This window comes from Mauremys mutica, chromosome 12 (assembly GCF_020497125.1).
Source record: "Mauremys mutica isolate MM-2020 ecotype Southern chromosome 12, ASM2049712v1, whole genome shotgun sequence".
In the NCBI taxonomy this organism is placed as follows: domain Eukaryota; kingdom Metazoa; phylum Chordata; order Testudines; family Geoemydidae; genus Mauremys; species Mauremys mutica.
The window spans coordinates 74,271,913-74,290,430 of record NC_059083.1 but is presented as its reverse complement, the minus strand read 5'-3'; the positions used below and the strand labels follow the sequence as shown (position 1 = coordinate 74,290,430).

The following is an 18,518-nucleotide window of genomic DNA, read 5'->3' as shown; positions in this document are numbered from 1 at the left end:
AGACGTTCTGGCAAATTCAAATTCAAGCAATTAGAATCTGCCTACCTAAATTACCTCATCCAATTTCCATTGAATACAATGGTATGTTTAAGTCCTTTCTAAATGATGTCTGTGCACTGTTAAATAGTTGCTCCATTTCTCCCCAGAGCTGGTTGTAATTTAGTGCTATGTGAAGCATTTCACGCAGTTTTAAAGTACTTTGATCCTGGAGGGATCACAAAGGCATAATTAGAAATAGCATCCCAAATGCCCCAGCTTCCAGGAACTGCAATCAAAATGCAGGATTTAAATATCCTCTGACAAGGTACTGTTCAAGATTGAGTATAGCGAGTAAAGAGGAAAGGAGGATCCACTATATTTAAAAGGTTAAACACATACAAATTAATTGTGTATTTTAACACAATTAAACTTCAACGCAGCAAAAAAATGGTATAAAGTAAGTCTATTCTAGTAAAAGTTATAAGAAACTATCATACCCGTGCTTCATAACATGTAGATTGTGTTTTTTAACACAATTAAACTTCAACGCAGCAAAAAATGGTATAAAGTAAGTCTATTCTAGTAAAAGTTATAAGAAACTATCATACCCGTGCTTCATAACATGTAGATTCCACAATTTCATCACTTCTTTCTCTCCTTCGTTAACATCAGAAAATTCTTCAATTTGCTGCAGTGAAAATATCAAACAAACATTAAAATCCCAAGGTTAGCAAATATAGTACTTGTTCACTTTGAACTTCCTTTCCTGGTTTTCAATCACCTATATTTCACAGAAACAACTGTTCCTGTAAATTCATCAAAATACTCTTCAGTCAGGGTAGATCGTGGTGTAGACCACAATGCAAAAATGTGATGTACAAGTTCTTTATTACTACACCCACATTTCCATATGTTTCTTGTAATCAACTGGTATTCCTGCACTAAATAACAGCAACATATGAAAACGAAGGGAGCCTGTAAGATTATGTGAACTGCACTGGATTAGCAACTGAGGACAGACTTCATGTTCACTTTAGTGCCCGCAGTTCAAATGGATAAACATTTAATGTTAGTGGTGCAACTCTAATGAACTCAGGGCTTTAATCCCAAAGGCTAGGTGCCATTTGACTAGTCTAATAAGAGAAGGTGTGTGTATATATACACACACCACTATTTGGATTTCTGACTGATGGAAAACTACCTCTGCTTAGTGAAATTGATAAATTGTTTACTGAATAATTTTTATAAAACATAGGCAAGGAAAATTCACCTAAATACATTTTTGTAATAAAGAATAATTTACTGTAATAGTTTTCTCTCTCAGCCATTCAGGATCTTTTTCATCTTCACTGTCTACTTCCATTTCTTGTGGACGGAGAGGTAAACAGGTATCACTGTGGAAATATAACCGATTGTGTCCACTGCTGTATGTTCTTTGCTGTTCCACTTCTCCATCTTCTGATTCAAGAAACTCTGACATACTTGCTTTTGTACGCTTTGGCCTAATGAAAGAAAAAAATTAACTAAGCATACTTTACATGTTAGTTTTCAGTTCTATCAGACTTCAGCAATGCAAACACTAGTCACCAGTGGTACTAATTACTAATACTTGTCATTTTATTGGGTTGTGTATATTGTAGTTTCCAAATCTAATACAAAGGATTAAGCATAAAAACCATATTAGACCTCAGAGAATAAGTTATTGTGCAAGTATCTGAATAATATAATTTAAGAGTGCAGTTAGTCAGATTAAATAGAATATGAAAATACCATATTCTTACTTGACTGAACATACATGAAGAATAAGGTTTGTCATATCTGCTTGCTTCAGTAACAATACTCTTTTACTCCTGTTAGCATTACAGAGCCAGTACATATAGAAGACTCAGATGGATTCTTTTCTGTCTCTCAGAGATTTGTTAACTATACTCCAAATTAAAAAATCATCATTACTGGTGAAGCACAAGAAAAAGAACATACCTTATCTTTCAGATCATAGGATGAGCTGGGTATGGCTGGCAGCTATGAAAGCTACCTTTTTACTTAAAAAGTCAACTAGTTTTAAATGGAATCACTGATGAGGATGATATCCCTCAATACCATTTTACAAGGTCACTTTTCAAAATACAACTACTCGTTCACTTTGAATTTCCTTTCCTGGTTTTCTAACAGAGGAACAAATTCTACCCTCAAACCACATGCAACTTTACAGAAACCAATGGGTATGTAAAGGCAAAGTTTGGTCCATGCAATACATACAGAACACCACTTCACTTTTTATTCCCCTACCTGCATACAAGGATGTGTGTGATAGGAGTTCTTTTGACTGGTCCATTGCGACTGAAAGCAAATCCAGGCTGACGATGAATATCCTGAGGATTTCCTGCATAGGAGCCATCATAACACTCATTGATGGAAACATCTATCCTAGCACCTTTTGGATGATACTGTAACAAATAATAGTAAATACATTTAGCATAATAAAGGAAAGTCACTATTGTACCAGGATTTATCCTCTTTTTCTCAATCCCTCAGAGAGTTTTAGAACAGTGACCGTCCAAACTCAAAATGCCTTACAAAATCATTGCATTCATAGTATTAAGTCTCACGTGGTTCTAGTTTTCTCTTCCTTCCCCAGAGATAGCAAGACAGTTTAAGTAATATTTTTTTCCTTTAGATACAAAGGCCTCTTCATCCTGAATGCTTCATTCTTACCCTTTTCGTCCAAGGATTTTAATACAAAGCCAACAGTTTGGTTTGAAAAACTCAATAAAAGTAACAAGTTTACAAATTAATATTCAGAAGCTCACAAATACAGATGTGATTCAGAAGAGTGCCTCAAAAGTTTTATAAATCCTTTAGGAAACCTGCCAGTCCTTGCCCTATATTCTAACCGAATCGCCAAGTGCTGAAGCTACAATATGGACATGATATAGACAAAAAGAGGAAATAGGAATCTTAGTTTAAAATGAAGGAAATCAAATAAATTTAGTGATTTGAAAACACAAACAATGCATTGGAAAGGAAACATTTCTTAAGTAATCTTTTGCATACAGTCCCTTACTAAACTAAAATTAACAGGTCTTGAAATCATTAACTGCTTCCTAAAAATCTCAGGAAATTCCTGATTTTAAATCTAAGTTAAATTACTGACTATATCATATAAACGAATACACAGTATCAAAAGACAACTACAGTGAAGAAAAATATTCTAAACTGAAGTGATTCTCATGTACTGTTAAAGATTAAGTCAATGGGGGGGGAGGGAATCTCTTGGGGCCCAATTTTGGCTTCACATACTTAAACAGGGAGCTGATCCTTACTATGTGACTTACAACAGAATGGCAATGATGTCACTGCGCTATACAGTAGCTATGACAGACTGTTTCATACTGATAACTTAAGATTACTTACAACATAATTAAAAATAAATCTGCTGTGACAAAGCTTAAGATGTTTGAGTAAACTATAAAGTTTGCGGCAGTTCAACGTGCACCAGGGGCAATGCAAGTCATCTCTGGCTTCAGTCTGCTGTCTTGTATTGTTGTTATACAGGAACTGATGCAAACAAAAAAAAAGGTTGGTATTAGCATTATCTGAAATATTTCATCCATTAGTCCTCCACCCTCAAAACCCAGTTAAAAATCCATCACCTTAACGCGCACACACATTCCCTATGGGAATGATCATGGGGAAGTGCTATTCTGCTGAAGTGGCAACTGGGACAGTGCTGCAGATATAGCTAAAAATTCCTCCTCTTTCACACAGATGGGAAAATCTGCATAAAGATCAGGCCTGAACATTTAAATTCTATAATACTTCTATACTTCTCCATTCTTAATGGTGTTAAACTTCCAATACCTGGTAAAATATCCGTAACTTTTGTCGAGGTTCATTTAAAACATCTCTCTCTTTTCTTGTTTGTAGGTCTGTTGGCAAGGATTCTTTCACAGCTACAAAAAGAACATATGTATAAAGACACGCACATCTGTTTAGTGTGATGGGAAAAGGACATTGTTTCTTACCTGAATATAGCAGCTCTGTAAAGGGTTCCCTCATTCTGGAGGGAATGAGCTACTTCAGTGTACTCTGAGTTGGGTAGCTCACCAAACAACGAGTCTTAGTGTTCAGCTTCCTTCTCAAATCTACAGTTACAAATATAATTTAAACACCAAGTGGCTCTCCAGATTGGGGGAACCCTTCAGATTACCTGAACATTTCAGGTTAAGAACAATGTTCTCTTTTCTGGTCAGGGCTTCTCCATTTAAGTTAAGACATTTCTTTAGTAATAGTCAAAACAGACCTGGGTGGAAAACACTGAAAAATACAGCTTCATTTGACTGCACTCAGAACACATTGCCTAAATTCAATTTCAAAGATTTCTTAAGTCAGACAAGAGAACACACAGTATCAAATGCAGCTATAATGTAAAAAACAAGTATATAATTTAGAATTTTTGCCTGAAATCAAACTTTTTTGGTTAATATTAGGGCCAATTTTGGCATCACATATGAATATAACAATTCCTTAGTTGACAGTGTGATTTAAACATCAAACAGGTGCTTGGCACACGGTCTTTTAGCCCACTATGGTCATTCCTTTCATTCAGTATAGTAACATGATGCCCACTAGACAAGTTACCAATAGTAAGCCAGAAAAATTACATGCAATATGTAGACTCAAATGGAGGTCAGAGACAAGAGACCTAAGTATACAACTTGATCCTTAAAAAAGTCTACCTACTAAGAAGCAAAACCAATTATAAAACCTACTTGCCTCTGAATGGTCAATAACATGGGTCAAAATTAGTCTCTAACCACTAAATATAGAATCTTGATTTTCAAGCTGTTTACAAAATGCAGACACTCTGCACTTAAGATTTTAGGAACAGGTGAAAATATGCATACCCTTGCTATAATTCTAACATAAAAGCAAGAAAAGGACCTACACCCCTAGTTCTTTGTACCACCTACAAAGAACTAACATTGCATGGGTAGTAAGCTATGGGCTGTCTGGTTTTCAGGATTTAGCAGAGGGTCAACCCGATGTTCTGAAAAGCTCTACTGTCTTAGAGAGATCCTTTCACAAGTCTGCCTTAGGAAGTCTGCCAGGAACACAGCTGACAACATTCAGAGCATATTTATCCTTCAGAAAGCAGCATCAGATCCTGTCCTTTGCTGTCTGGGTTCCACTACAGACCATCTCAATCTGCAGATGTTATAATCAAGTCTTTTCTGTCCATCTTCACTTCTCAACACTCAGGAAATAAGATGTAGATATTAGAAACTTCCTCCACTATAAAAAACAACTTGTCTATGGTCCAAAGTGCTGGGATACGAATCTATTGCAGAATCTTCAAAGTTTTGTTTTAGTTGATAAATACACCTTCAAGATTGTCTATTGATTACAGATTGCTTTGGAGCACCTTGCCTGGTGGGATCTCTCATCTGGGAGAACATGAGAACGTGAGCCAGCCTGCTTGATAAGATGCTCTGATGCAAGACAAATTAGCAATGCAGCTTTTCTGGCCAACAACCTGTTCCTTGTCCCTCTCTGTTCATTTCTGCAGTCAACTACTATTCTGCTCAACAATTCCACCGTTAGCCAAGCCCAGAGAAACAGTGGACCACCAGGAGACCTGGCATGGAGAAGCAGTGAGAAAAAGTGGAACTTTGCCAGTCAAGGGGGAATACAACTTCCTCCTGAGGGCTTCCTCTACTACGAGTTAACCAAGTTTATCTGGGCTGAATTAGCAGTCCGTATTTTCAAAGTCATGAAGTAGCTCCTATCCCATCTCTAATCCCTAGTTTGGGTGGAGGATTAATCGAAAGGATCTGGCACTAAGGCGGCCTTACTGAGGACAGCATCATTTCAGTGCTTTATTCTGGACAGCATCTCAGATTCCTAGAAGGTGCAGCTGCCATTCTGAGTATAGCTGAGAAAGTTAAGGTTCATCCTGTGAAGGTTGGGCATGGACTTCTGGAGAGCTGGGCACTGATGCTGTTGCTGATTGGTGTCTGCATTATTACACAGAAGAGCTGAAGTAGTTAAATGAATTCCCATCCCCTGGAAGAAGCTGTATAGATATAGGGGCCACTTGTGACCCATGTAGTTTATTACTGTATAACACAATAGTTGGGCAAATTATAAAAACGTGCACCTATTGGAAACAAACGGCCACAAAACAGACCTTCTCCTGTTATTACCTCCAGCCAGACAGTTATTATTCCAATGGACCAAAATCAACAAATGAGAATAAATTAATGCATTTTGCATTACCATCCTGAAGGCATCAGACTTAAGCGAACTAGAAGAAGAAACTCCAGAACAGGGGAGACTAACGAGAATAACTGCCTCCTTCAACCTCTAGGAATTAAATCCTGGTGGACAGAACTGCATTCCAGCTAAAACCTATGAGGGACACTGGAAGTTTCCAAGTCAGTTAAAGTTTTATAAATAATAATATATATTGAAAATTTGAATAGATTTGCAAGATTTCAACGATGATGCTTAAAAGCAAGGCTTATTATATGAGTAAAAAGTAAATTTTCTATTTTGACGTTTTAGGACCTTTAACTGAGAAGTGTCTTCTTTGAAAAGAGAGCTAATGTCATTTTCATACCTTACCTCCAACACTATAGCTATGACCGATGCCTGTATTAATCCCTTTTACAAGGGGTTTCTAATATAGCCACTATAATTCTCAATGCAAATCAAGTTCAGGTATAATTTTATATGCAATAAAAATACACTTTTAAAAATGACCCATTTACAAATTTAGGTGACAGCTTTTAAATAGGTACTGAGGACATTTCTTTAGGCTTGTGTATATTTTGCCATTTTATTTTATGTACAGGCATTTCAATAGCGCTCATCAAAATACTAGGTTTCAGAGTAGCAGCCGTGTTAGTCTGTATCCACAAAAAGAACAGGAATACTTGTGGCACCTTAGAGACTAACACATTTATTTGAGCATAGGCTTTCGTGGGCTACAGCCCACTTCTTCAGAGGCATAGAATGGAACATATAGTAAGGAAACTCCAATGAGAAACTGCTGAACTTGAATTAATATGCAACTAGATACCATTAATTTAGGCTTGAATAGAGACTGGAAATGGCTGAGTCATTACACAGATTGAATCTATTTCCCCATGTTAAGTATCCTCACACCTCTTGTCAACTGTCTGAAATGGGCCATCTTGATTATCACTACAAAAGTTTTTTTCTCCTGCTGATAATGGCTCATCTTAATTAATTAACCTCTTAGAGTTGGTATGGCTACTTCCACCTTTTCACGGTGGGTGTGTGTGTGTGTGTGTCTACTATATGTTCCATTCTACACATCTGAAGAAGTGGGCTGTAGCCCACGAAAGCTTATGCTCAAATAAATGTTAGTCTCTAAGGTGCATCAAAATACTAGTTCATATAAATTAAACCAATTTAATTATGCCAGATGACTGAAAAAATGTCTATTTTAGATATGCAGTGAATATCAATAGGTTATGATAAAACAGGTCTCTGAAGTAGTAGTGGGCCAGATTATATTGACAAAAGTGATTTAAATTTCTACTTGCACAGTAGCACCAACATCTATATATAAAAACCCAACTGTTCCACTAATATTGCATTGAGTACAAAAGATTTCAAGATTAAGTAAATGCAAAAATATAAAATACTACTATTTAAAAAAAAATTAAACTACAGTAATCCATTAAAGTCTTCAGTTCTGTTATAAATTAACATGGGAATGAAACAGTGAACATTTCAACAAGTCATTTTCCTAACTGAAGCATTTTGAACTAATATTAAATGAATTTGAAAAGAGCACTCTAGCCAATATTGCTTGACTTTAATGACATTTAATGCAGTGATGAAGAAAACGTTTTAAACACTGACGTTGTTACAGTTTGAATCTAGGCTCCCAATCCGTTACGGGAAGACCTTACAGTAAACGCTAACAGGTTGCTGAGGGGGGAAAAAGAGAAAGTGTCAAGAGAAAATTCATTTAACCAAAATGAAAAGACAGAACAAGTTTGGAAGATTTTTAATATCTAGAGCTCTGGATCCTTAGAATTACTAACTCTTCCACTAACAGGTTGCTGAGGAGAAAGATGGTCAAAAGGAGCAGTTCAATAATAAAAACACAAAAATCTGAGTTTAAAGCTTAACCTATATTCTATGAATACTAATTTACCTCAATTACAAATGACTAAATCAGCTTTGTTCTAACTGACCAACAGGACACCAGTACACAGTTTTACCGCTGAGCATTACGGGTAGAAATTGGAGCTACTGCCGCTCCTCTGAAGGCTGAGTTATTACAATTTTCAGAACTCCTCTTTCATATAGATGGAAAGTATAAGCATGATATTCTAAGAGTAAGTAATTTCCGTCAGCTAGTCACATGCAAAGTACTGAGCAAAAAGGGCAAAAAATTGAAAACCCTGACAAATGTCTAAGAAACTCATCTTACTTGAACAGTAAATATAGTTCAGGTTTACAATACACTATATCAATTACATGTCAAGGAGATAATTACCAGTTCAATATTATTCCCAGACAATATAAAAATTAGCTCCAGAGATTAGAAAATCTCTATATTCTGATGAATGCCAATTGAAACATCCATCCCTTAAACTTTTATCAAAATGTATTCTGATTTAAAGCACCAACTATTTCAGACAGTGCTTTTCCACTATGTTAGAAACAACTGGATGTTAAGTGTTACACAATTGTCATATGAATGCCAAATTCTGGATTAATAGGATCATTTTCACCACAGTGCATGAGTTGGATGAAATTTCAATTAATAAATCAGAAAGATTAAGGCAATCTAAGAAAGCAGAAAATCCTAGAAAAAGTATACTTAGATCTCACCACTACCTTTCCAAAGACTTATATCATATCAGTATACAAGGTAAGCTTTTATCTATCTGCTTATGAATATTTAAACTGATCTCACCTGCTAGTCTTAAAATAAACTTATGAGGACAGCTACTCCATGTTCTGCTTACCTTAAAATTCCATTAAAAAAATCTTCAGTAAAGCAATTAAAATATAATAATCCTACAAAAAATAAATTTGGAAAACCAGTACATAAACCACTGCAGCTGAAACAAATGGTGTTACATGATCTTTTATAGCTCCACTGGTGTAACAAAGCACCCCACAGGTTTGTTTTTTAATTTAGTAATGCAGCAATAAGGAATTCTTAAAGTGGGCATTTCAGTGTAGAAGAGCTCAAAGAGACTGTTAAGACCCAAAAAAATCAGTGTCCCCAAAACATGAGAAACTGGGTGTTCACTTACCTATAGTCTGAGCAGGTTTAACAGAAGTAGGCTTGTTTTCTTGAGGGAGACTTTCTGAATTTCGTGTTGCAAGAGGTTTGGCTATAGGAGCTGTAGATTTATCATTTGTATCTCCTGTCCAACGAAGGGTAAACTGAAGTGTAGGTCCCTGAGAAAATGTTTCAAATGGAGGTAACCTCTGGGGGAAAAAACAACACATGTTTTTACTTGGGAAACACTGAAATTACTTTGCATGAAAAAGCTTTTATGGATGAAATGACACTATTTTCCCCCCAACAAATCAAAATGTACAAGTGGCTTTTGATCATAATTGTAATCATTTTCTAAATTTAGACTCTTGTACTCTCAAGATAAGCATTTTAAAGAGTTTAAATTTAAAAATGCTAACACTAAGGGGACAAATTGTGACTCTCCCTCCATCTCCTCACACACTGGTGAGCAGTTACTCACATGAAAAGTTCTCACCTCAGTGGCCCTGCTGGTGTGAAAAACAGCTTACCAATATGAGTGAGGGCCCAAAAGTCCATGATCACTAATCTTCTTATGATTGTGTTTTTATGCTCCAGCTTGTTTTTCTAGAAGTTCTTTCTCTGTCTTTTTTTTTTTAATGTATTGTTTACTATTTTCCTTCTGGACCGTATTCCTGTAGGTTTGCCCAAGTCAAATGTAATATATAACTGATTTTCAAATTAAATGTGGCACTCAGAAGAAACACCAAGTACCATAAAAACAGTTACCTACCTTCTCGTAACTATTCAAGATGTGTTGCTCATGACGATTCCAAGTAGGCATATGGATGCCGCAAGCACAGTTGTCGTAAGGTTTTTCCCCTAGCAGTACCCTTTGGGTCAGGCTGGGCACCCCCTGGAGTCGCACCTTCATGGCGCTTCACATAGGTCCCTGCTGACCTGCCAGCTCCTCAGTTACTTCTTGCTGGAGTCTCTGACGGAGGGGAAGGCGGGTGGGTCTTAGAATGGATATGAACACCACATCTCAAAGAACAGTTACAAGAAGGTAAGTAACCATTTTTTCTTCGAGAGCTTGCTCATATTGATTCCAAGTAGGTGACTCCCAAGCAGACCGTATGAGGAGGGGTCAAAGCTTGCAGATTCGCTAATTGAAGCACCGCTCTGCCAAAAGATGTATCATTCCTGGCATGCTGGCATAATGCAAAGTAAACGTGTGGATTGAGGACCAGGTCGCTGCCTGTAAATCTCCTGTACAGGAACTTGTGCCAGGAAAGTGGCCGAGGAGGCCTGCGCCCATGTAGAATGTGCTGTTAGTGTCAGGGCTGGCACTTTTGCCAGGTCGTAACACTCCCGAATGTTTCACATCAAAATTCTTTGGGATGATACAGGGAGGCCCTTCATCCTATCCGCTTTGGCAACAAATAGCTGGTTAGACTTCCGGAACAGTTTTGTCCTTTCAATATAGAAGGCCAAAGCCTGCCTCATGTCCAGGGAATGGAGTCTTTGCTCCCTGCTGTTGGTGTATGGCTTAGGGTAAAACACCGGAAGGAAAATGTCCTGACTTATGTGAAACTGAGATACCACCTTTGGCAGAAAGGCTGGATGGGGCCGCAACTGGAACTTGTCTTTGTAGAAGACCATGTATGGAGGTTCACATGTCAAGGCTTTAATCTCAGATACCCAATGCTACTCTCCATGAGAGGTAGAAGAGTGAGCATGTTGCTACGGGCTCGAAGGGAGGTCCCATTAAACTGGAGAATACCAGGTTAAGATCCCATGCTAGTACTGGATGATGGACTGCAAGGTATAACCTCTCCAGGCCCTTAAGAAAACGATCTACCGTCGGACTAGCGAAGACTGATTGACCGTCCACCCAAGTGGAATGCCAAGATGGCTGCTAGGTGAACCTCTAAGGATGACACCGCCAGACCTGACTGCTTCAAGTGCAACAGACAGTTTAAAATGGAAGGTATTGATGCTTGAGTCGGAGATGTTCCCCTTTGCATCGCCCAAATGGAAAATCTCATCCACTTAGCTAAGTAAGTGGCTCTAGTGTATGGCTTTTGGCTGCCGAGGAACTCCCTGACAGTTTCAGAGCACGCCAACTCCATAGCGTTTAGCCACAAAGCTTCCATGCTATGAGTCGGAGAGACTCAAGGTTGGGGTGCTGAAGGTGACTGTGGACTTGAGTGATGAGATCCAGCAGGGCTATTAGAGCAGCTACTGACAGTTCCCGCCATGTGTACCAGTGTTGGCAGGGCTAGACTGACACCGTGTCCCTTCTGATCTTGAGCGAGACCTTGTGAACAAGTGGGAAAGCACAAAACAAACGATCCTTCCAGAGGAGAAGAAATGCATCCTCGGTCAAGCCCGGGCTGTGATTCAGGAAGGAGCAAAACTGTTGACACTTCCTGTTCATTTTCGTCGCAACCAGGTCCACCTGGGGAACTCCCCACAATTGGAAGATGATGTTCACAATGTCCAGGCAACTCGACCACTCATGGGCATGGAAGGATCTGCTGAGATGGTCCCTGCCAGCTCATTCTGTGATCCCAGAAAGTAAGATGCCTCTAGGTATATTGAGTGAGTGAGCTATGCAGAAGTCCCATAGCTTGAGGGCTTCCTGGCATAGGGGAGAGAAGCGTGCTCCACCCCGTCTGTTTCTATGAAACATCGCTGTTGTATTGTCCGTTATGACCGTTACACACCTGCCCTCCAGGTGGGATTGGAAGGTTTGATAGGCTAAGAGAACCGCCCTCAACTCTCTGACTTTGATATGGAGCAAAAGTTCTGTTTGGGACCAGAGGCCTTGCATCCTGAGCTCACCTAGATGCGCATCCCACCCCACACTGAAATGTCTGTAACTAGCGACATCGCTGGTTGCGGTCTAGAGAAGGGCACTCCTGCGCAAACTGCCTGAGGGTTGAGCCACTAACAGTGAGATCCGACAACCCAAGGAGGAAGCAACACTACCTTGTCCAAACTGTCTGTTTAGACGGTATACTGAAGCCAGCCAGGCCTGAAGGGCTCTGAGCTGCAGCCTTGCATGCTGGACTACTTATGTGCAAGCAGCCATGTGACCGATCAGCTTCAAGCAGCTCTGTCGTTGTCATGGTGTGGAAACACTGAAAGTCCTCTGTAATAGAGCACATGGTCTGGAAGCATGACTCTGGCAGGAATGGCCTGGCTTGGGTGGAGTCTAGCACAGCTCCTATAAGCTCTATCCTCTGGGTTGGGGATAGGGTGGGCTTGGGCATATTCAGCAATAGCCCCAGATTTAATACGATTGAGCTTTGACAATGTACATGTGCCTCTACCTGAGCCCTGGGGCAGCCCTTGACAAGCCAGTTGTCAAGATACGGGAACACCTGCATCTGCTGTCTCCTTAGGAAGGCGGCCACGACTGTCATGCACTTGGCGAACACTCGAGGGGCCACTGAAAAGCCGAAAGGAAGGACTGTAAATTGGTAATGGCTGTGATTCACTATGAACCTGAGAAAAAGTTTGTGGGACGGGACTATTGATATGCGAAAGTATACATCCTTCAAGTCAAGGGTGGTGCACCAGTCCCCCAGATCCAGGGATGGGATGATGGCAGCCAAAAAGACCATGCAGAAATTCGGTTTCTTCAGGAATCTGTTGAGGTCTCGGAGGTCAAGAATGGGTCTGAGACCCTCTTTGGCTTTGGGGATTAGGAAATATTGGGAGTAAAAACCCTTGCCTCATAGCTCCTGTGGGACCCCCTCTAAAGCTCCTGCAGCTAGGAGTGTTTGCACCTCCAGCATAAGAAGTTGGGACCAGGAAGGGGGATGGGAGGGAAGGGAAGAGCAATATTGGAGAGAATATCCCATGTCTACCATGTGGAGAACCCAGCAGTCTAAGGTTATCTGGGCCCATGCACAGTACAAGTGGGACAGACAATTCAGACAACAGAGGGAAGGAGCCAGTGACTCAAAAGGTGTGCTTGGAGCCAGAGGACTGCTTCACCGAGCCATGGCCCTAATTGGGCAGCAGATGGGGAAGCTTGCATCTGTTATTCATGCCCTGCTTCTTGGAGAAGTCCCAGCTAGGCTGGGGAGGGTAGAAACAGAGGAGGTTGGGGCTTTAAATGCTTCCTCTGAGTAGCAGGAGTGCATGGGCCCAGAGACTTCAATGTTGCCCTTGAATCCTTTAGGCTATGGAGTTTGGAGTCCGCCTACTCTGAAAATAACCCCAACCTATCAAAGGGCAGGTCTTGTATTGTCTGCTGGACCTCTAGGGGGAGACCCGAGACTTGAAGCCAGGAAATTCTCCTCATTTCAATGGCAAAGGATATGGTCAATGTGGGCAAGTCTGCCATGTCCAGGGAGGCCTGTAAAGAGGTCCGTGCCACTGCCTTACCCTCCACCACCACAGATGCAAATTCTGGTCTAGAGTCTGCAGGGATCAACTCCTTAAACTACGTCATAGCATTCCACGAATTTAAGCTGTTTCAGCTCAAGACCGCGCATGCACGGCTCTTCGGAAGATTTTTACCCTAGCAACTCCGGCGGGCCGGCTGGGCGCCCCCTGGAGTGGCGCCGCTATAGCGCAGGATATATACCCCAGCCGGCCCGTCCGCTCCTCAGTTCCTTCTTGCCGGCTACTCCGACAGTGGGGAAGGAGGGCGGGTCTGGAATGGATAGGAGCAACACATCTCGAAGAACAACAGTTACTACGGTGAGTAACCGTCTTTTCTTCTTCGAGTGATTGCTCCTATGCATTCCAGTTAGGTGATTCCCAAGCCTTACATAGGCGGTGGGGTCGGAGTTAGATGTTGCAGAACGCAACCGCTAAGCGAGAAGCTGCAACAGCTCTGGACTCCGGGACCAATGAGGCAAAGGTGTGGACCGAGGACCAGGTAGGTGCACAACACATCCCCCTAAAGGGTATGCGAGCCAGGAAGGCAGCTGAGAAGCGTGAGCCCTGGCGGAATGTGCAGCAAGGTGGCTCTATGGAACATGGGCCAAAGCAGAAGAGGTGCAGATGCACAACGTCATTGAAGATGAAATCCTCTAGGAGGAGACAGGTATGCCCTTCATCCGGTATGCCGGTACGATGAAGGTTGTGGGGGCGTTACGAGAGGGCTCTGTCCGCAAGATATAGATTGCGGACGCCCTACAGATGTCGAAGGAGGGCAACCGTTGCTCTCCTTGCAAAGAGAGTGGCTTCGTAAAGAAGACCGGAAGGAAGATATCCTGGTAGATATAAAAGGCCGACACCTCCTTAGGGAGGCAGGTCGGACGTGGTAATAACTGCCCTTGTCCTTGAGGAACACAGTATACCTTGGGCCTATTGTGAGAGTCTGAAGCTCGGAGACTCGTGTGGCCGCAGGAAAGGCTACTGGAAACTGACTTGCAGGACAGTTATATCAACGAGCCTGTTGACAGTGGCTCGAATAGGGCAGTCATAAAACTGGTTAGAACCAGATTGAAGAGCCAGGTTTATGGCGGGGCCCCACTGGGGGAGTGTATAAACGCTCCAAGCCCTGAGGAACCAGATGGAATGGAGCGGGAGCTCGGCGGGAGAAACCTTGCGCGTTTCGGAGCAGCATGGGAAATGCTTCCACTCGGCCAGATACTTCAACCGAATGGACGGTTTTATACCACCCCGGAGAATCCCGTAGAACCGAGGTCGAACAACGTAACTCGGATCGGTTTAGCCACACAGGAGTCCTGCTGTGAGGTGCAGGGATTACAAGAGCGGGTGGTGAAGGTTGCCGTGATTCCACGTCATGGGGTCTGTGCCAAGAGGGTTGCTACCGACAGGTGTAGCAACATGGTGTGCCAGGGCTGCCCAGGTTACACTGGAGCGATCCCGATCAGGGGCGCTCTGTCCCTGCGGAGTTTGAGTAGGACCTTGTGAACCGGCGGGGACAGTGGAAAGCGTACGATAGATGGCTGATCCGCGGCCTCAGGAAAATCCTCCAAGACCGAGCCTGGGGAGAGGCCTTGGAACGAGGAGAATTTCTCTCTCTTTCCGTTCTCGCGAGAGCGAGGAGGGCTATGCGGGGAAAGACCCACTTCTGGAAAATGGAATAGATAAAGACGGGAGGAAACTACCACTTGTGAGACAGGAAGGATCTGCTAAGACGATCCGCCAGCTGAAACGCCTGGTATGCAAGGCATACTGCTCTCAGCTCTCGGACATTGACGTGTAAGGCCCGCTCTTGAGCCGACTGAAGGCCGTGAGTGCGAAACTGACCCAGGTGAGCACCCAGCCGAGAGATGGGGTGTCTGTCGTGAGGGACCCCGAGGGGTGAATGGAACAGCATCGCTGGATACACCAGGGAGGACGCTGACTCCCGGTCGAGGGAGCCTAGGCTGCTCGGGGAGAACGAGCCGACCACGAGTATGCCATCTCTGCCCGGGTGGCACACGAAGTTGCAGGGCCCCCTCCGGGTACATCTTACGGCCCAGTAAGACCACACGCCCAGCCTCTTTGGATTTAGGGGCTGGTCACATTTCGATTATAGGAGGGCCGGAGGCGTATGTTCCTGCCCCCGCCTCATCTGGGGAGGAGAAAGATGAGACAAGTGGGTCCTGTGTGGGCTCGAGCTCCTGGACGACCTCCTGATCCTGTGGGATCTGGGAGCTCGGTGCTGAACCGGGGGTTGCTCTGTACCGGTCGGACGGGGACGACTAATTGTCACCTCTGGCACCCGGAGCTCCGAGGGCACGGAGCGAGATGGGATCACTGGTACGCCTCTGGCGCGGAAGTACACGCAAGGCGTCCAGAATGACCACTGATAGGTCTCCTGGAAGACTCTGGAGGGCACATCGGAAAACAGAGTGCTACGCATATGAAGTGTCCGCACGGGATGACACTGATGCGTGGCTGGATGGCCCTGGAGGAGCTGAAAGCTCTTGGTAGAGTCTCCATCTGTAACTGACGTCGCTCGATGCGGCACCGGGGATCGGTACCAGTAGACAGACCGGTACCGAGAACGGGACCCGCCACCGAAGCTGTGCCGGGCGGTCGACCGAGGGTGCAAGGCTCGATGATCAGGAGTGGCTACGAGCGTCCCGGTGCCTGGGGCTTGATCGGTGCTGAGTGTCCCGGACCAGGGATCAGAATGCTGACCGGTGCCGCGAGCACTATTGGTACCAACATGGAGAACGGTGCCGAGACCTAGATCGGTGACGGGACCGAGAACATCTGCGGGACCGCGACCCTGAACGGTGCCGCTCCGCGGTGCCGAGGTAGGGTGGTTTGATCAAGGCAGGCTTGCCCATCAACTATGTAACCCCCACCGGCGGTGCCGGGGGTTGAGGCAGCGCAGATGCTGTCGTTGCAATCAGCCCCCTCGCCGTGGACACTGTCTCCGGCGAGGAGGGAATAGTGAGCTCGACCCTAACTGGCACCACGGATGCAGCTTCATAGCGAGCTCGACCATGGCCCGTACCGGGGAGCGTTCCAGCACCGGACTCGACGGCTTTTGCCTGGCCGGAGTTAACGGTGCGGATAGTGTCGGTGCCGCGGCAGACATCGGTGCCGGGCGATCCGACTGAGCATAGCGCTCGGCTGCGGAGCAGGCGGCTCGGACGCAGCTTCAGAACGAGCTCGACCACGGTCCGTACCGGGGAGCTTTCCAGCACCGGACTCGACGGCTCTTGCCTGGCCGGAGTGAAAGGTGCGGATATTGTCGGTGCCGCGGCAGACATCGGTGCCGGGCGATCCGACTGAGCATAGCGCTCGGCTGCGGAGCAGGCGGCTCGGACGCAGCTTCCGGGCGAGCTTGACCACGGTGCGTACCGGGGAGCTTTCCAGCACCGGACTCGACGGCTCTTGCCTGGCCGGAGTAACTCTTCATCCTCCAGGAGAGGGGTCCATGCCGAGGGTACGTCGGTAGCGACGGTGGTGCCAGGAGGCCTTGGCGGTACCGGCGCCGAGGGAGCGCGCCGTGAAAACTAACTAGCGCTCGGCGCCGAGAGCGGAGGAGCAAGAGCTGCCTCCCTCAGGAGCTGTTTAAAATGAAAGCCCCGCTCCCCTTTGAACACTGATTAAGGGCCTCACAAATGCGGCACTTATCTGGGAGGTAAGATCCCTCGAGGCACTTAGGAGAAGATCTCTTGTTGGCAGCGGCTTGTGGCCGGGCCGAGCATTAGAACACGCTGTGGACCGGGCATCGGACCCGGCACCGAGTGAGGGGAAGGGGATAAACCCCGACCCCTGTAAAATAAATACACTATACTATTCTACAAACAAACAGAGTTAACTACAACTATAAACAGAACGAGAGAAAACTACGAGTAGCTAGGGAAGTGGAGGTCAGCTAAGCTGTGCTCCACTGTTCCAACGGCCGTCACGGGCGGAAAGAAGGAACTGAGGAGCGGACGGGCCGGCTGGGGTATATATCCTGCGCTATAGCGGCGCCACTCCAGGGGGCGCCCAGCCGGCCCGCCGGAGTTGCTAGGGTAAAAATCTTCCGAAGAGCCGTGCACGCGCGGCGCGCACACACCTAACTGGAATGCATAGGAGCAATCACTCGAAGAAGAACTTGGCCTGCCTCCTGTCTATAGCAGCACCCATTCCAACGGGGGCTGGCTGTGCCTTAAGTAATAGAACTATGCCTCTGAGTCCAATGACTGAGATTCCAAACACGGAGCCCATGCCGGTACCAAGCAGGATGGTGCCGCGGAGACAGTGAGCGGTGCCACATCACTGCAGGCTTGCCTCTGGACAGCACCACACCTTGCAGTGCCTGAGGTCTATCTCATCTGGTGGGGGACTGCGGTACCATCATGGCCATCAGGTCCCTGGCCACCTCGAATTGTCCAGAATGGAAGGGAGCTCTAACTCCTCCACTTGGCACTCTCTAGCAGGAGAGTCCACCGGTGCCAAACTGGACGAACCCCTCTGCAGGCCTGAAGTCGACAGCGCCGTTTCCTGAGCGACAGGTGCCGGGTGCCCCAGCATAGGATGCACACTACTGGTTTGTGCACCAAAAGTTCTTCCTCAGTGCTGTAGCCTCTCTAACAGAGGCTAGCGTGCGCCGCACGGAGGTGCTGTGTCCTGCTAGCCCAGAGCCGGTTGGGGATGGAGAGCTGCCTCCATGAGGAGTTACTTGAGCTTGAGTTCTAGGGCAAAACCCTTTGCAGATCCTGCAACCATCTGTTTGATGTGCTTCTCCCAGGCACTTTAGACCGGAGTAATGGGGATTGCCCTTTGGCATGGGCTTGTGGCAGGTCTCTCACAGTTTATATCCTTGGGATCAAGGCATACCCTGAGTCCCAAGAGGGGA

At 44.7% G+C, this 18,518-nt stretch overlaps 1 protein-coding gene across 2 annotated transcripts in view; it reads right to left on the bottom strand.

Annotated features, from left to right (window-relative positions):
• The window catches only part of SUZ12 (SUZ12 polycomb repressive complex 2 subunit), a 55,557-nt gene that overhangs the window by 3,105 nt on the left and 33,934 nt on the right, over nt 1–18,518 (bottom strand). For both annotated transcript variants that reach the window (XM_044981915.1, XM_044981914.1), the window contains exons 10-15: nt 9,288–9,465; nt 3,841–3,932; nt 3,394–3,537; nt 2,269–2,426; nt 1,283–1,481; nt 588–667 (exon numbers count right to left, since the gene is read on the bottom strand). In XM_044981915.1, coding sequence (XP_044837850.1) covers nt 588–667; nt 1,283–1,481; nt 2,269–2,426; nt 3,394–3,537; nt 3,841–3,932; nt 9,288–9,465 — 851 coding nt within the window. The remainder of the gene's footprint in view (nt 1–587; nt 668–1,282; nt 1,482–2,268; nt 2,427–3,393; nt 3,538–3,840; nt 3,933–9,287; nt 9,466–18,518) is intronic.